This window comes from Nomascus leucogenys, chromosome 2 (assembly GCF_006542625.1).
Source record: "Nomascus leucogenys isolate Asia chromosome 2, Asia_NLE_v1, whole genome shotgun sequence".
Taxonomy (NCBI): Eukaryota; Metazoa; Chordata; class Mammalia; order Primates; family Hylobatidae; genus Nomascus; species Nomascus leucogenys.
Genome location: NC_044382.1, coordinates 75274424 through 75289407, shown reverse-complemented (window position 1 = coordinate 75289407; position 14984 = coordinate 75274424). Strand labels below are relative to the sequence as shown.

At 55.6% G+C, this 14984-nt stretch overlaps 1 protein-coding gene across 1 annotated transcript; it reads right to left on the bottom strand.

The window, feature by feature from the left end:
• Positions 1–700: 700 nt before the first annotated feature.
• On the bottom strand, positions 701–9473 carry ZNF629 (zinc finger protein 629). The gene is made up of 3 exons (XM_003280444.4): positions 9282–9473; positions 6665–6770; positions 701–6509 (listed from the first exon to the last, which is right to left on the bottom strand). The coding sequence occupies exons 2-3, from the start codon at positions 6735–6737 to the stop codon at positions 3964–3966; spliced, it is 2619 nt and encodes an 872-aa protein (XP_003280492.2). The 5' UTR covers positions 6738–6770; positions 9282–9473; the 3' UTR covers positions 701–3963.
• Positions 9474–14984: the final 5511 nt, after the last annotated feature.

The following is a 14984-nucleotide window of genomic DNA, read 5'->3' as shown; positions in this document are numbered from 1 at the left end:
GGGGCAGGATCCCCCCAACCCCCCATGGCCAGGCCCAGGGCCCAGGAGACTGAGCACTGAAGCAGGCCTGACATTGGGATGGAGTGGGCGCAAAACATGCTTGAGTTCCTGGCCATTCTGGTTTCCTTCATGGACTTGCTGTGGATCTTGGGCAAGTGGCTGCCCTTCTCTGAGCCTCACCCTCTCCACACAGTGAGGGCACAAAGGCTGACATCCTGGGAGTGAGATGACAAGCCAGGTCTCCACCCACCTCTCCCAGGGTCCCCAAGTGAACCAGGAATGGTGGATGCCAGCTTCTGAAACTAGATCCTCAGAACTTCCTTGTGGCAGGTTGCAGGTGTGGTGGCCAGAGAGGCCTCCCTGGGGCTGCACAGCTGGGCCTGAGTTGGCCAGCACCAGAGCCACCAGGCGGCCACTCTGCAGTCCTGCTGGTGGAGAGGCCAGGCGCCGATGAGAACAGCTTAGCTCGGCTGCCATCTCATCAGATCTATCCCTTTCTGCACCAGGGGAGTGCAGCTTAAAACTTCATAAACTCTTCAGCTTCCCACACGCCAGCACTGGGTGGGGATTTTAGGGCCCCTGGGTGAAGGGGGGCCTGGGGCTGGGCTGAGCTTTTGCAGTCACTCCTGGGCTCCGGCTTAAGGTGAGGCCATGCTCTTTCAGCTCACTTTAGGCTGAAAGAAAAAACAAGAAACACCCAGGAAATCTTACTCCCTTTATTCTCTTCAACTAAGCAACATGACCACCAGTGACACACAAAACACTGTTTTGGACACACAACACTCAAAAGTGGAGCCTCTCTTCACTCTATGGGGACAAGTCAGGTGACTGGGGCTTCCCTAGTGAAGGCAAAGGAGTCTGGGAGCTGCTGACCTCAGGGCGGGTCACGGAACCCCACCTCTTGGCTGTGATGGCTTCAAGTTTCCCTATCATTCAGGATTCATGCCCAGTTCCAAGTTCCCATCTGACCTCCATGTCCACAGCAGTTTCGAGTTTCACTCTAAGCTCTCCCCTTTGCTTTCCTCACTGACTCCCTGACCCTATCTGTTGGGCTCCTCCCTCCACCAGGGCGTTTCTGAGGGGCCTGGGGCCTGCATGTGATTGGACAAGAGGGTTTGGCTGCACAGTGCCTTCCAGACTCAGTTCTGGTGAGCAGATGCTTTGACCCCTGGGCCTTCATCTGAGCCGTGAGCAACTCTAGCCACTGCCACCTCCCCGCTTCAATCCTCCCAAGACGTAGCTCACTCTGGGAGGGAAGCTCCTGGTTAAAGGAGCTTGGGGAGGTGGGCAAGAGAGAACAGGCCACACCCCAGAGGTCTCAGACCCTGCCCCTTTCCTACTGCAAGACGCCTGACCCTACGAACTGTGCTCACATCATCCATCTCGTACGAGAGCCAAGCCCCTTAGCCCTCACCCGTCCCTACAACATGCGAGCATCCTACTACATATGCTACACCCTAGTCCGAAACAGGCCTGCGCCGGCCTTCGGCCACACTGCCTGCCTCCCCCCAGCCTGGCCTCTGAGCCCCAAAAGTTGCTCCCCAGGCCTCTCCTGGGAACAGATTCCTTAGGCCCGTTTCTGAGAGCATCTGCTTCTGGCTTTGCGAGGGGTTTGTCTTTACAACTTCAGTTTCTGCTACCATCTTGGGGAGGGGAAAATCTGCTTAGACTTGGCAGACTTCTCAGTCTTACAGGGCACCCCCTTCATCGGCATTCTGTTAGGGAGAGACCCACAGGCAGAGCCCCCCTCAGTAGTGCTTCCCTTCCTGGCACTTGGGTAGGCTGGGGCGTTACACAGATGGCAACATGGTTCTCCACACAATCTTGAGGCCTGCCTTCTCCCTCTCCCCAGCAGGCCTGGCGTTTTCCTCCCACAATGTTTGAGATTTTGATCCTTTTAAATGTGAGGGTCATCCCACTGGGGCCAGGATAGATGAAGGGCGAAGGATTTGCATAAAGGTTGTGTGAACCTTTAGGTCATGGAATTAGAGGTCTCTTCCACAGCTTTGCAAAAATCCGGGTCACCCCTCTCTGAGATGTGACTCCTGACGGGCCCCACAGCTGGCATCTCAGTCCTTACTCCAGGACAGTGCACTACTGGGGTTGGCAAGCACTTCCTTTGCAACCCAGCACTGAGCAGAGTCCTCTCCTTTTGAAGGGTTCTCCAGGATTAGGGAGTGGGATTCTTGTTACAGATGTTTCATTCAAGAGTTTTCTCTCTTCCGCCATCTCATAGGGCAACAGTCTCTCCCCAGCCACATACGCCCAGGCCTGTGAGCAGGCTTGGCTGTTTATGAACGTGTAACTGTGTGGTGTGGGAGGGGAGATGGGCCTGGCAAGGGAGCCTTTCTCATCCTTCTGTTTCCTTCTGAAGGTTTCTGGCTAAGGAGGAGAGGGGAGCCAAGTGAGTGGAATCCATCCCATCCATCCCAAGGCTGAGATTGGGCTGGATCATCACAACCCTGGAGGGCTCCTGGTACCAGGGTGAGGAGGGTGATATGGCCTCTATGGACTCTTCAGGGACCTGTGGCTCAGTCCGTGGGGTGTCTGGATCCCCACCAGGGAGGCTGCCTTATCCTGCGGGGCAGCCTTGCTACCAACAAAGATGAATAGCTGAAGTTTAAAATCAAGTTGCTGGCTAATCAAAGCTTTCTAAGAAATTCTGTGGTCCTGATGACTTGGGAGAAGGCTGGGGAGGCCCACACACAGGCCCTAAGTCTCTGAAGGGCTTTATTCTTTGGAGGTTGACTAGCAGCGGTTCTCCCTCTCCACTGAGGACAGAATTCGAGGAAATGTGCTGCCACTGGCGGCAGTTAGATTTCAGGAAAAACCTCCTGACGGTGAGACCTGAGAATGTGGTGGGAGGCAACCGCCATCCCTGGAGGCCTTGTAGAGTAGAAGTCCCTGGCTAGGCAGGGAGAAAGGGTGGTCCTGCCTGGTGCGGGGAGAACCCTTGCACCCTGAGAGCTGGGACCTGCCTGATACTTGCAGTTTCACAAGCTCCCGGAAGCAAGAAGGGGCCTGGAGTTAGCTGGGTTCCATGTGAGCAGTTTCCCCACCTTGGTTTGCTCCCCTCAAAGCAATCTAACAGAAACTGCCCCCTGCTTCCCCCTAATTTTTGTGGTGGTTTCTCAGTATCCTTATACTGACCATGTTTCTGCACCCCAAACTTCAGCCTTTAAAAAGGCTTGCCAATTTGTTTTTTCTTCCCCATTTTGGGGTTCTTTTTGATAAGGGATTCCACAGGCCTCTTTCCCTAACACACACAATTTATCTAACATTGGCCTCAAACCCCAAGGAACCCCAGTGCAGTGAGCGGGACCTTTTCTTCCTAGTCTCTGTCTTATCTCCTCTGGGGGCTCCAGAGCTCCTGGTCACTTATTTTTCTCCTATTTTCTTCCTTTTCAGTTCCACCCAGTTCCCACACCACTCCCCCAGCTGAGCATCTTCCTCCATGGGAACTGTCCAGGGCTGCTGGGAAAGAACACTGTGGAACAGCGAGGGAGAGGTGTTTTCTGCATCTTCTGAGGGTCGTTCCTCCCGGGTCAGTGCCATCGCGGCACTTCCCTGACCCTATAGGATTTTCCTAAGGATTTTGATACAGTTTTATAGGGTTGTTCAGAGACATATTGGGACCTCTTCCTACAATTAATAGGGCTTTTATCCACTATGGTTTATAGGGTTTTTCTGCTACAGATTTAAAGGGCTTTTTTTTTTCCTACATATTTATAGGGTTTCTAACCCAACAGTTTTTCTCTGCTGCCTTATAAGTGCTTCCCACCAACAATTTTATAGGGTTTCTCATCACTGATGTAAAAGCACTATTTTTTCCCAGGGTTCTTTCTCCTCCACTCTACCACCATCTGATAGGGTTATCCTCCCTTCCCCATGTAATTTTTTTGGGGGAAAAAAATCCAGTGTTCCTCTCTGGAGAGAGCAAGGCCCCTGGTCTCCAGACCCATTTCACAGGGAGACACCTGGGTGGCAGCTCCTATGGAGCAGGAGGGCTGCGACTTCTGTGAAGCCGTCTCCACACTCGGGGCACAGATAGGGCTTTTCTTCCACTAGGGTTTTGGGGTTTTCCCCTTCTTCCTCTTCCCCATGGCTGCTGCTCTCTGTGGGGGTAGGGGCTTCCCCCTCACCTCCCTGGTCTGTGGACAGGGTGGCTTCCTCTGGAGGGGGTTCCTCGGGACTGGGGGACTTTTCCTGGGTGTGGGTTTCTTGGTGCCGGGTGAGGGCCACGCGGTCGAGGAAGGAGGCCCTGCAATCTGAGCAGCTGTAGGGTCTGGCCCCCAGGGGGCTCCTGAGATGCTCTAGGAGGACGGAAGAGCTCTTCCCCAGCTCTGGACTCTTCTGGGAGCTCTTCCCGCCTGCATGGACTTTCTGGTGCAGCAGCAGCTCAGAGCTGAGGCCAAAGCTTTGTTTGCATTCAGGGCATTTAAAGGGCTTCCCACTTAAGAAGGGGCTGGGCCCTGCGCCTTCCCCTAGGCCAATTCTATAATCAGGAAAGAGAAAGGGCTTTTCGTTGCCGTGGGTGAGCTGATGCTGGAGGAGCACAGAGCGATCCAGGAAGCTCTCTCCGCAGTGGGAGCAGATGTAGGTCTTGGAGGACAGCAGCCCCCGCCTCTGGCTGAAGCCCTCCTGACCCTCCGGCGGCTTAAGGGGCTGTCCGGAGGCTTCGGCTCTGCCCTCCGCAGCCCCGGGGTAGGAATTCCCTCTGAAAGGGAGCCTTGGGGATCGTAACTGAGGAGGTTTGGGGGCTGCGTGTGCGATGAGGCCATCTGCATTTTTGTAGGGGTTTTCTCCGATGTGGATCCTCTGATGTTGCATGAAGATGCCCTCGTCGTTGAAGCCCTTTCCGCACACGAGACACTTGTGCGGCTTGGCTCCCGGCGGCGGGGTCAGCAGGGAGGGGTCCCCGAGCCCCAGCAGGGTGTCGCCCTGCGCCCTCCGCGCTGGGGTCTTCCCCCTCTCATGGATCACCCGGTGCTGCTCCAGCTCGTGGGCTTCCAGGAAGGCCTTCCCGCAGTCGGAGCACACGAACAGGTTCTCATCCATGTGCGTGCGGACGTGGGTGATAAGGTTAGAGCTCTGGCTGAAGCTCTTGCCGCACTCGGGGCACTTGTAGGGCTTCTCGCCGGTGTGCGTGCGGCGGTGCTGGATAAGGTGGGAGCTGCGGATGAAGCTCTTGCCGCAGTCGGAGCACTTGTAGGGCTTCTCACCGGTGTGGATGCGCTGGTGGCGGATAAGGGTGGAGCTCATGATGAAGCTCTTGCCGCAGTCGGCGCAGATGTAGGGCCGCTCTCCGCGGTGGATGCGCTGGTGGTTGATGAGGTTGGAGCTGACGCTGAAGCTCTTGCCGCACTCGGGGCACTTGTAGGGCCGCTCGCCCGTGTGCGTGCGCTGGTGCCGCAGCAACGTGGCGCTCAGGGTGAAGGTCTTGCCGCACACCGGGCACTTGAATGGGTCCTCGCGCAGGTGAGTCCGCTGGTGCTTGATGAGGGTGGAGCTGTGGCCGAAGCTCTTGCCACACTCCAAGCACTCGTAGGGCTTCTCGCCTGTGTGCGTGCGCTGGTGCTGGGTCAGCTCCGAGCTCTGGATGAAGCTCTTCCCGCACTCGGTGCAGCGGTATGGCTTCTCGCCCGCGTGGATCTTCTGGTGCTTGAGGAGGTTGTGGTTCTGGCCGAAGCGCTTCCCGCACTCGGGGCACTTGTAGGGTTTCTCGCCTGTGTGCGTGGCCTGGTGCTGGATGAGGTCTGAGCTGCGGTAGAAAGCCCGGCGGCACTCGCCGCACTTGTAGGGCTTCTCGCCGGTGTGGGATCGCTGGTGCTTGATGAGGTTGGTGCTCTGAGTGAAGGCCTTCTCGCACTCCGTGCACTTGTAGGGCTTCTCTCCTGTGTGCGTGCGCTGGTGCTGCACCAGGTTGGAGCTCCAGCTGAAGCACTTGCCGCAGTCGGGGCACTTGTAGGGCTTCTCGCCGGTGTGTGTGCGCTGGTGCTGCACCAGGTGCGAGCTCTGCGTGAAGCTCTTGCCGCACTCGGAGCAGGTGTTGGGCCGCTCTCCCGTGTGGATGCGCTGGTGCCGCAGCAGCTTGGACCACTGGCTGAAGCTCTTGCCACACTCGTTGCAGATGTAGGGCTTCTCCGCCCCCGCCGGGCGGCCCTGCACCAGCTCCCGCAGGCTGGGCTCGTTGGCGGGGACGACCGGGGGGCTGTTCCATGTGGTGAGAGCGCCCCACTGCCAGCTGGCCTCGCAGGCCTTGGTCCAGTCAGATGGGGTAGGGACTACCTCCGGGGCTGGGGGGTCCAGGGGGGTCTGGTGGTCCAAGGGGTTGGAGTGACCCAGTGGAGTTGGGGGGTTCTGGGGGACAGAGGGGTCCTGGGAGGGTCTCTCCAGGGACATCTCTGTTGAGTCCTTGGATTCTGGACTCTGAGCCGGGTCTCCCATGATGATCTCCTCCCCAGAACTTTCCTGCCGAGGGCTCTCCTCTTCGTTTTCACTCTCGGCACCTACAGAAAGAAAGGGAGTCTACAGCCCCCAGCCCCTTTCAGAACACGGGGTTTGGTCTCTCTTCCCTCCCCTGGGTGTCCCCCAGAGTCCAGGCCCCTCCCTGAGCCGGGACCACCGTCTCGCCGGGACCGCAGCCCCCTCTTGTGCCCCTCACCTCTGTGAGCATCGTTGGGGCTCTGTTCCGGACCCTGCAGATCCGGGCCCCACAGCGCAGTCTCGGGCTCCATCCCAGAGCTCAGGACTGCAGTGTTCCAGGGACCCTGCGAGGGAAGACAGCGATGAGCGCACACTGGGAGCTGATTTTGCACTTTGCTTTATTCCCCCTGAACCTCACTCCCACCCTGCCCCGCCCCATTCCTCCTTGTGTGAGCTTCAGTGTCCTCCCACCCCATTTTTCTGGGCACGGGTTCTTGCTGTGGCCCCCTTCCCCTGCAGTCCTGATTCTCACTCCAGATCTTAAGAGCACAACTAAGCAAGCAGGTGAATTTAAGAGCGTAATTAAAAACTCATCACTCATAAGCCTTTGAACCCAGAATGGGGGCTGGAGCAGTCTGTGACATCCACAGGGGAAGGAGGTTTTCACTCCACACCTCTGATGCCCAGAGGCTGGGAAACCTGTTATTTGCTAATCAGAGGAAGCTCATTAAGGCTCTAATTTTCCTCCTAATGGGGCTGCTAATTGAGACCAATAAACTTTTCTGTGCCCCAGAGTGAACCGAGGCTGCCTGAGACACTTAAAGGGTTAAGAAAAAAAAAACACCCCAGTTTCCCAGAGGAGACAGAGGCCCTCTAAAAGGACTGGGGCACTGTCCTGCTATCCAAGCACAGAAAGAGGGTCAGGCTGGAGGTGGGGGGAGGGGCAGTTTAAAGCTGCATCTGCAGGAACCGCCCAGAGGAAGAGAAAAAGTAAGGAGAAGTGGAGGATGGATGCTTGTGTGAACACCTGCGGCAGACCCAGCGCCTGCCATGGTGTCATTTCTCTCACCCAGTCCTCCCACAGCCTGGTGAGGAGACCCAGAAATCAGGCTGTCCATTTTACAGATTAGTACATCAACGCCTGGGGAAACCTCTCCAAGGTCAAGGCTGGGAAGTGGCAGAGCTAAGATGATAAAAGCAGGGCTCCGTGTCTGGCTCACCCCTGTTTCTGAGAGCATGAGGTGACCTTGGGAGTCATGTGAGACTCATGCTCATGGGAGGCTGGCAGTAGACAGGTGATGAGGACAGCTCATGGGGAGCCTGCTGGCAGTGAGAATAGGCTGGAGAAATTCCTGGGACCCAGAGGTTTCCCAGGCTAGAAAAGGAGGAGTTGGACCCAGGGACTAGGCCTGCTGGTCTGCACCCATGAGCTGGAACCATACTCCCCACCAAAGCCCTCCTATCCCCACTCCTGCCTGGACCCTCCTTCTACTCCTTTTGTTCTGCTTTGTTGAGGCTGTTTCCCAAGCCTAGCCTGGCACTTAATAGGTGCTCCAGAAACTTTGCTGAATGAATGAATGAGTGAGATGTCCCTAGCCCCTGGAACACCTGTTTGGTCTAATGCCTTTAAAGATCAGTTTGCAAGGGGATGGCAGCAAAGGAGCAGGAGTTCCAAGTGGCCCCCTGGTAAAATAAATAAATAAATAAATAAAAACAGCCAGCTGTCACTCCAAAAATGATGAGATGAGTTCAGGATGAGGGAACGGGGCCACAGGAACAAAGGGCTATAAGGAGGTCCCACACCATTTACACCCTGCAGAGAATCCCTGGGTGGGGCCTGGAAACTTTGGATGGCTGTGTGAGGTGGGCACTGTGTGCACAGGGGCAGTGGGGCAAGGGAGACATGGCAGGAGGCAGCTGAGAGGTGACCAAGGTGAAGCAAGACTGCTGCACCCTGGCGAAGAGCGGTAGGAGAGACAGAAGTTAACGTTTAGGAAGTAAATTAATTTCTTCATCTCTGCAGCTACTTAAGCTCCGAGAATCCCCCCTCCCCGCCTGTAAGTGTCTTTGGGGTGGTGGAAGCGGAGACCTCTGCCACACTGGGGGCTGCCTGATGTCCGGTCCGGCAAGGATGCCCTGCTATGTTTGCTGGGGACAGGTAAGAGTTTGTGGACCTCGATGGTCTCCAAAAAATTCTCCCCTAGTGGTCCAGAGTAGGAGGGAAAGGGTTAATGACAGGGCCGACACAGAGCATGGACGTGGGAAGACCGAGGGAGGCCGAGGCGCTGGGAGCCCAGGCGCCAGGCACGCCAGCCTGAGACCTCACGATGGCCCCACTGCAGAGGGAGGGAATGAGGAGCCGCCTCCCGAGAGATGTGGGGAATGGCCCAGGGTGACCCTGACATGGAGGCGGCGGAAATGCGACCGCCCGGCCCGGCCACCCCACCGCCTGCACTGTCGACCCCAGACTTTTATGCTCCCCCGGAGCCGCGACCCCCGTCCCACTGCTGATCCAGAGCCTGGGCATCCGCCCCCGCCCCGGCCCCCGGGGTCCCGGCTCCTTCCAGCACTGCCAGGCTCCTCCAGGGCTGCGCTGGCAGCGCCGGCCCCCGGCCCCGGCCGATCCCTCTTCCCAGAATCCCCAGGCTCCCCTCCCCCGCCACCGACCCCCGCGCTTCCCAGAATCCTCGGCCCTCCGCGCCCCCCGCCCGCCCCCACCCCGGCCACAGCCCCGGGCACGGGTGGGGGGCTCAGGCCCGGGCTCCCGGCCCCCGCCTCCCGGGCCCCATTGTTCCCCGGCGGCCGTCCCGGGCACTCCAGGCCACCCCCCGGGAACCCAGGCGTCCCCAACTCACGGCTCTGGGGTCTGGGAAAAGCCGGAAGGCGGAATCCAGCCCCAGGGGACTTAACCCCTTCAGTGCCCTGCCTTGGGGGACGGACTGGGCGCCGAGGACTCTGGGGTCCTTCTTAAGGGGTGATTCCAGGCTGAGGACCCGGGGACCAGTTCAGGGTGACTGGGACGGAGCAGGAAGTGACCCCAGCTTCCCGGGCCCCTCTAGCCTGGAGTCAGAGCATCAGCTCTATGGGATTTAACCCTTTGCCTCCCGCAGCCTGGGGAAAAAAGGGGACAGCAGTGGGAGCAGGGAGGAGGCTGGGACGACGCCCCTGTCCCCGTCTCCAGTGGGAGCAGGCAGCGTGGGCATCTGGGGGAGCCCCGATGCCCGCGAGGGTCCCTGGGCTTCTGGCCGCTCTTCATCTCGCAGGGGCTCCGCCGGCCGCGCCCGGAAAGCCCTATCTCAGATTTGGTGGCTGCTAATCCCCTGAGGCCAGCCTTTGTTTGGACTCACCCTGGGATGGGGCTGGGGTGGGAGCAGGGGCTGGCAGAGCAGACCTGAGAGGGAACACCCTAAGCACTAAACATGGCCTTAATGCTTGATGGAAGTCATGGCTGCAGGAGTTGGGACTGCAGGGACAAGCATAGCCGGCAAGGATTTGCAATAGCCTGTGTCCCAGCCCCTCTTCCCCGAACACCTCTCCTCAGAGGAGGAAACTGAGGCTTACAGTGGCAGGAAAGAAGCCACTGGGGGTTCCCTGGCCAAGGAGGGAGAACCTCTTTTCTCATAGCTCAGAGGGCACCTGGCTCACAGCAGAAGAAACCTTTAAAAACCCAGGAACACTGGTGGCCTCTCAACGTCCAAGTTATCTATGCTCGCAATTTTTACAGCCTTTCTTTCTTGTCTTCCTTATCACAGTCCCATGGGATAAGGTTGCCCATCATCCCCATGTCACCGGGGAGGAAACCAAGGTGTGAGAAGCGAGTGGTGTACTTAAGGTCACCTGATTCTTTCAGTTCAACACATTGCATTATTATTCCTGGGCACTGTGGTTAACACCGGGGGTGGGCATACCTCAGAGATGCATGGAAACTGGGCTTTCTACCCTTGGGAAGTTTGGTATTGTGTATGTGTTACAGACACAGAGGAATCCTGGGAGCGTGCAGAGGGCTCTGTCCAGAGACCGAGGGGCCTGGGGGAAGAGTAAACCAAAGGTCAGAAATTACTAAAGGCAGCTGGGCACGGTGGCTCACACCTGTAATCGCAACCCTTTGGGAGGCCAAGGCAGGTGGATCACTTGAGGTCAGGAGTTCAAGACCAGCCTGGACAACATGGTGAAACCATGTCTCTACTAAAAATACAAAAATTAGCCGGGCGCAGTGGCTCACGCCTATAATCCCAGCACTTTGTGAGGCCGAGGCAGGCAGATCACTTGAGCCCAGGAGGCAGAGGTTGCAGTGAGCCGAGATTGAGCCACTGCACTCCAGCCTGGCTGACAGAGTGAGACCCTGTCTCAAAAAAAAAAAAAAAAGAAGGAGGGAGGGAGAGAGAGAAAGAGAGAAAAGGAAGGAAGGAAGGGAGGGAGGGAGGGAGGAAGGAAGGAAGGAAAAGAGAAAAGAGAAGAAATTGCTAAAGGCCAGGCCTGGTGGCTCATGCCTGTAATCCCAGCAGTTTGGGAGGCTGAGGCAGGAGGATTACCTGAAGTCAGGAGTTCAAGACAGCCTGGCCAACATGGTGAAACCCCATCTCTACTAAAAATACAAAAATTAGCTGGGGCTGGCTGGGCACAGTGGCTCACGCCTGTAATCCCAGTATTTTGGGTTGCTGAGGCAGGCAGATCACAAGGTCAGGAGTTCGAGACCAGTCTGACCAACATGGCGAAACCCTGTCTCTACTAAAAATACAAAAATTAGTTGGGCGTAGTGGTGTACACCTGTAATCCCAGCTACTCAGGAGGCTGGGCAGGAGAATTGCTTGAACCTGGGAGGCGGAGTTTGCAGTGAGCAGAGATCGCACCACTGCACTCCAGCCTGGGTGACAGAGTGAGACTCTGTCTCAAAAAAAAAAAAAATTAGCTGGGCATAGTGGCGTGCACCTGTAGTCCTAGCTACTCTGGAGGCTGAGGCACGAGAATTGCTTGAACCCAGTTGGTGGAGGTTGCAGTCAGCTGAGATCACGCCACTGCACTCCACCCTGGGTGACATAGTAAGACTATATCTCAAAAAGAAAAATTAAAAATTGAATTTCTTGCTTATTTATTTATTTATTTATTTATTATTTATTGAGACAGTCTCGCACTGTCACTCAGGCTAGAGTGCAGTGGTGCAATCTTGGCTCACTGCAAGCTCTGCCTCCCGGGTTCACACCATTCTCCTGCCTCAGTCTCCTGAGTACCTGGGACTACAGGCGCCTGCCACCACACCCGGCTAATTTTTTTGTATTTTTAGTAGAGACAGGGTTTCACCGTGTTAGCCAGGATGGTCTCAATCTCCTGACGTTGTGATCCGCCCACCTCAGCCTCCCAAAGTGCTGGGATTACAGGCCTGAGCCACCGCGTCTGGCCTGAATTTTCTGCTTCTTTGGAAAATCCAAAGATGTGGCAATGTGATCCACGTTTTCACATGTCAGTAACTGGCTGTTGCTGGGCAGCTTGTGTCTTTACAGGGCACTGACCTGCCAGCTGGTCACCATCCCTGTCACTCCTCTGTGTCCCCAATGAGGCCAAGGTGGCTTCATTATATGAATGGTCCTTCACTGCTGATGTTCCAACCCCCGTTTAACTGTAGGTATAGATTCTGGACCCCTAGGCCGGGCGCGGTGGCTCACGCTTGTAATCCCAGCACTTTGGGAGGCCGAGGCGGGCGGATCACGAGGTCAGGAGATCGAGACCACGGTGAAACCCCGTCTCTACTAAAAATACAAAAAAAATTAGCCGGCCGTGGTGGCGGGCGCCTGTAGTCCCAGCTACTCGGAGAGACTGAGGCAGGAGAATGGCGTGAACCCGGGAGGCGGAGCTTGCAGTGAGCCGAGATCGCGCCACTGCACGCCGGCCTGGGTGACAGAGCGAGACTCCATCTCAAAAAAAAAAAAAAAAAAGATTCTGGACCCCTTAGTCTGTGTCTCCAAGGTTCAGAGTAATTTTTTATTTTTAGAGACAGTATCTTGCTGTCACCCAGCCTGGGGTGCAGTGGCACGATCATAGCTCACTGCAGCCTTGAATTTCTAGGCTCAAGCAATCCTCCCACCTTAGCCTCTCAAGTAGCTGAAGCTACAGGTGCGTGCCACCATGCCTGGCTAACTTAATTTAAAAATTTTTTGTTCCTCACAAAACTTCTTCCTGAATAATTTTTTAAATATTTTATAGAAATAGGATCTCACTATATTGCCCAGGCTGGTCTCAAACTCCTGGATTCAAGCAGTCCTCCCACCTTCACCCCGCAAAGTGCTGAGATTATGGGCATGAGCCACCACGCCCAGCTCCAGAGTAACACATGAGGATGGTGCCTGCTGACATAGTTACATTTATTGAGCACTTACGCACTAGGCACTGTGTTTGCATGTAACAACTCCTTAAACCTCCACAACTCATGGCACCATTATTATTATCATCCTGGGACAGAAAGGGTAAGTCACTTGCACACAGGTCACCAGTGGCAGGAGTGGATTTAAACCCATGCACAGTGACTTCAGAGCCACCGTGGATCCTAAACACACCTCTCCTGCTCAGATGGGCCCAAGTGTGTCTGGGACCCAAGGGTGAGCCTCTCAGTCCCTCTGTCCTCTTCCTCAGAGTTGGAGAGAGGAGCTGGGAAGGGCAGGGCACCCCCATTTGGGCCAATACATCCTCCAGGAAGAGTCTGGGTGTCCTGCTCCTAGGGACATAAAGGCTGCCATGTCCTCTTGCCCTCAGTCAGCTGGCATCGCAGCCATGGCAGCAACCTGCCTGGCAGGGGAGCTCTTGCAGGGATGTAGAGGATCCCACCCTCACACCTGTCATGAACAACTCACCCAGTGCTCTTCTCTTTGTTTGTTTGTTTGAGACTAGTCTTGCTCTGTTGCCCAGGCTGGAGTGCAGTGGCGCAGTCTTGGCTCACTGCAACCTCCGCCTCCTGAGTTCAAGGGATTCTTCTGCCCCAGCCTCCCAAGTAGCTGGGACTACAGACACGTACCACCATGCCCAGATAATTTTTGTATTTTTAGTAGAGACGGGGTTTCACCATATTGGCCAGGCTGGTCTCGAGCTCCTGACCTCATGATCTGCCTGCCTCGGCCTCCCAAAGTGCTTGGATTACAGGCGTGAACCACCACGCCCGGCCCAATGCTCTTCTTAGTTATGGGCCTTATGCCCCGAGGGGCTGCAATAACAGTGAGTTCCTGGCCGGGTGTGGTGGCTCACACCTGTAACCCCAGCACTTTGGGAGACCAAGGCAGGCAGATCAGTTGAGGTCAGGAGTTTGAGACCCGCCTGGCCAACATGGTAAAACTCCGTCTCTACTAAAAATACAAAAATTAGCTGGGCATGATGGTGGGCCCTGTAATCCCAGCTACTTGGGAGGCTGAGGCAGGAGAATCACTTGAACCCGGGAGGCAGATGTTACAGTGAGCCAAGATCGTGCCACTGCATTCCAGCCTGAGCGACAGAGCAAAACTGCATCTCAGAACAAAAAACAAACAAAAAAGTGAGGTCCTGGAGGTAGACCCCAGTCCAAACCTGCGACAGCACTCCTTTTGAGGGGGCACCAGCTGCGGGGAGTCTGTCCCTTGCAGACCCCTGACCTGGCGATGGATGAATAAAGTATAATGGCACACAGATACTTTGCTCTGCTAGTCCAGCTGAGGGTCCAAGCCACTTACAGGCTCCCTGCTGAGTCCTGTAAACAGTTGCGACTGCAACCCTGATCAGCTAGTCAGAATCACATTTATTCAGTAAGATTAATTAACAAAAGCTTGAGTCAACACCATTAGAAGGTAATTGACATTGCGGACTTCCCCAGTAAAAAGCACTTAAGCACCTGGTATATCAAAGGTTAGTTTTAAGATCGAATGAGTAAACAAGCTAGCTAGGTAAACTACTCTGCCTTCCTTTATTACTACTTTAATTTGTTAAAAGGTAAAGATCAGGTTGCCTTCAACCATATCTATTACCGAAGCTAATGCAAACTTCTCGGCCTTCCAAGAAGATTGGTGTCTATCTCTAAAACTATCTAATATTTTTCCCACCAGCCTGACTGAATCCCAACACAAACCCTGCACCATCCTCACTGGCTGGTGTGGTCTTGGGCAACTCTTGGGGATTCAGCTTTCTCTTCCTTGGGAAGAAGATGAGCCTTGGTACCCAAGGGACAGAGGGGTAAATGAGATAATGTGTGTCCGAGCACTTGGGAAGAATGTGTTCCCTCTCCCAAAGGAGGTGACCAGCGGAGCCGGGTTGGCCTCACTCTTCCTTGTCTGAGCTCACAGCCCTTGGCCTGGTAGGTAGGAGATAGAGGATTCTCAAAGCCATGTCCTGAGATGACACCGGGAGTGTTTAACCTGTGAGGACTCACCATCATAAGCTCCAACCTCTGGTGTCTGGCCAGGGATACTCTAGAGGGCAGGATGGTGATGCTGGAGGGACCCATGCTGTTCCACACCTGAGGCACCCTCTCAAATGGAGAGGGTCTCACTGCAGGCAGGAGAGGCTGCAGAGGCCACCGTCAGGCCAGGGTGGACCTCCTTCCTGGA

Coding starts and splice junctions, on each gene's coding strand:
- ZNF629 (XM_003280444.4), bottom strand. CDS start 6,737: ATGGAGCCCGAGACTGCGCTGTGGGGCCCGGATCTGCAGGGTCCGGAA. Junction 6,510..6,664: donor CCCCAACGATGCTCACAGAG/GTGAGGGGCACA, acceptor TTCTTTCTGTAG/GTGCCGAGAGTGAAAACGAA.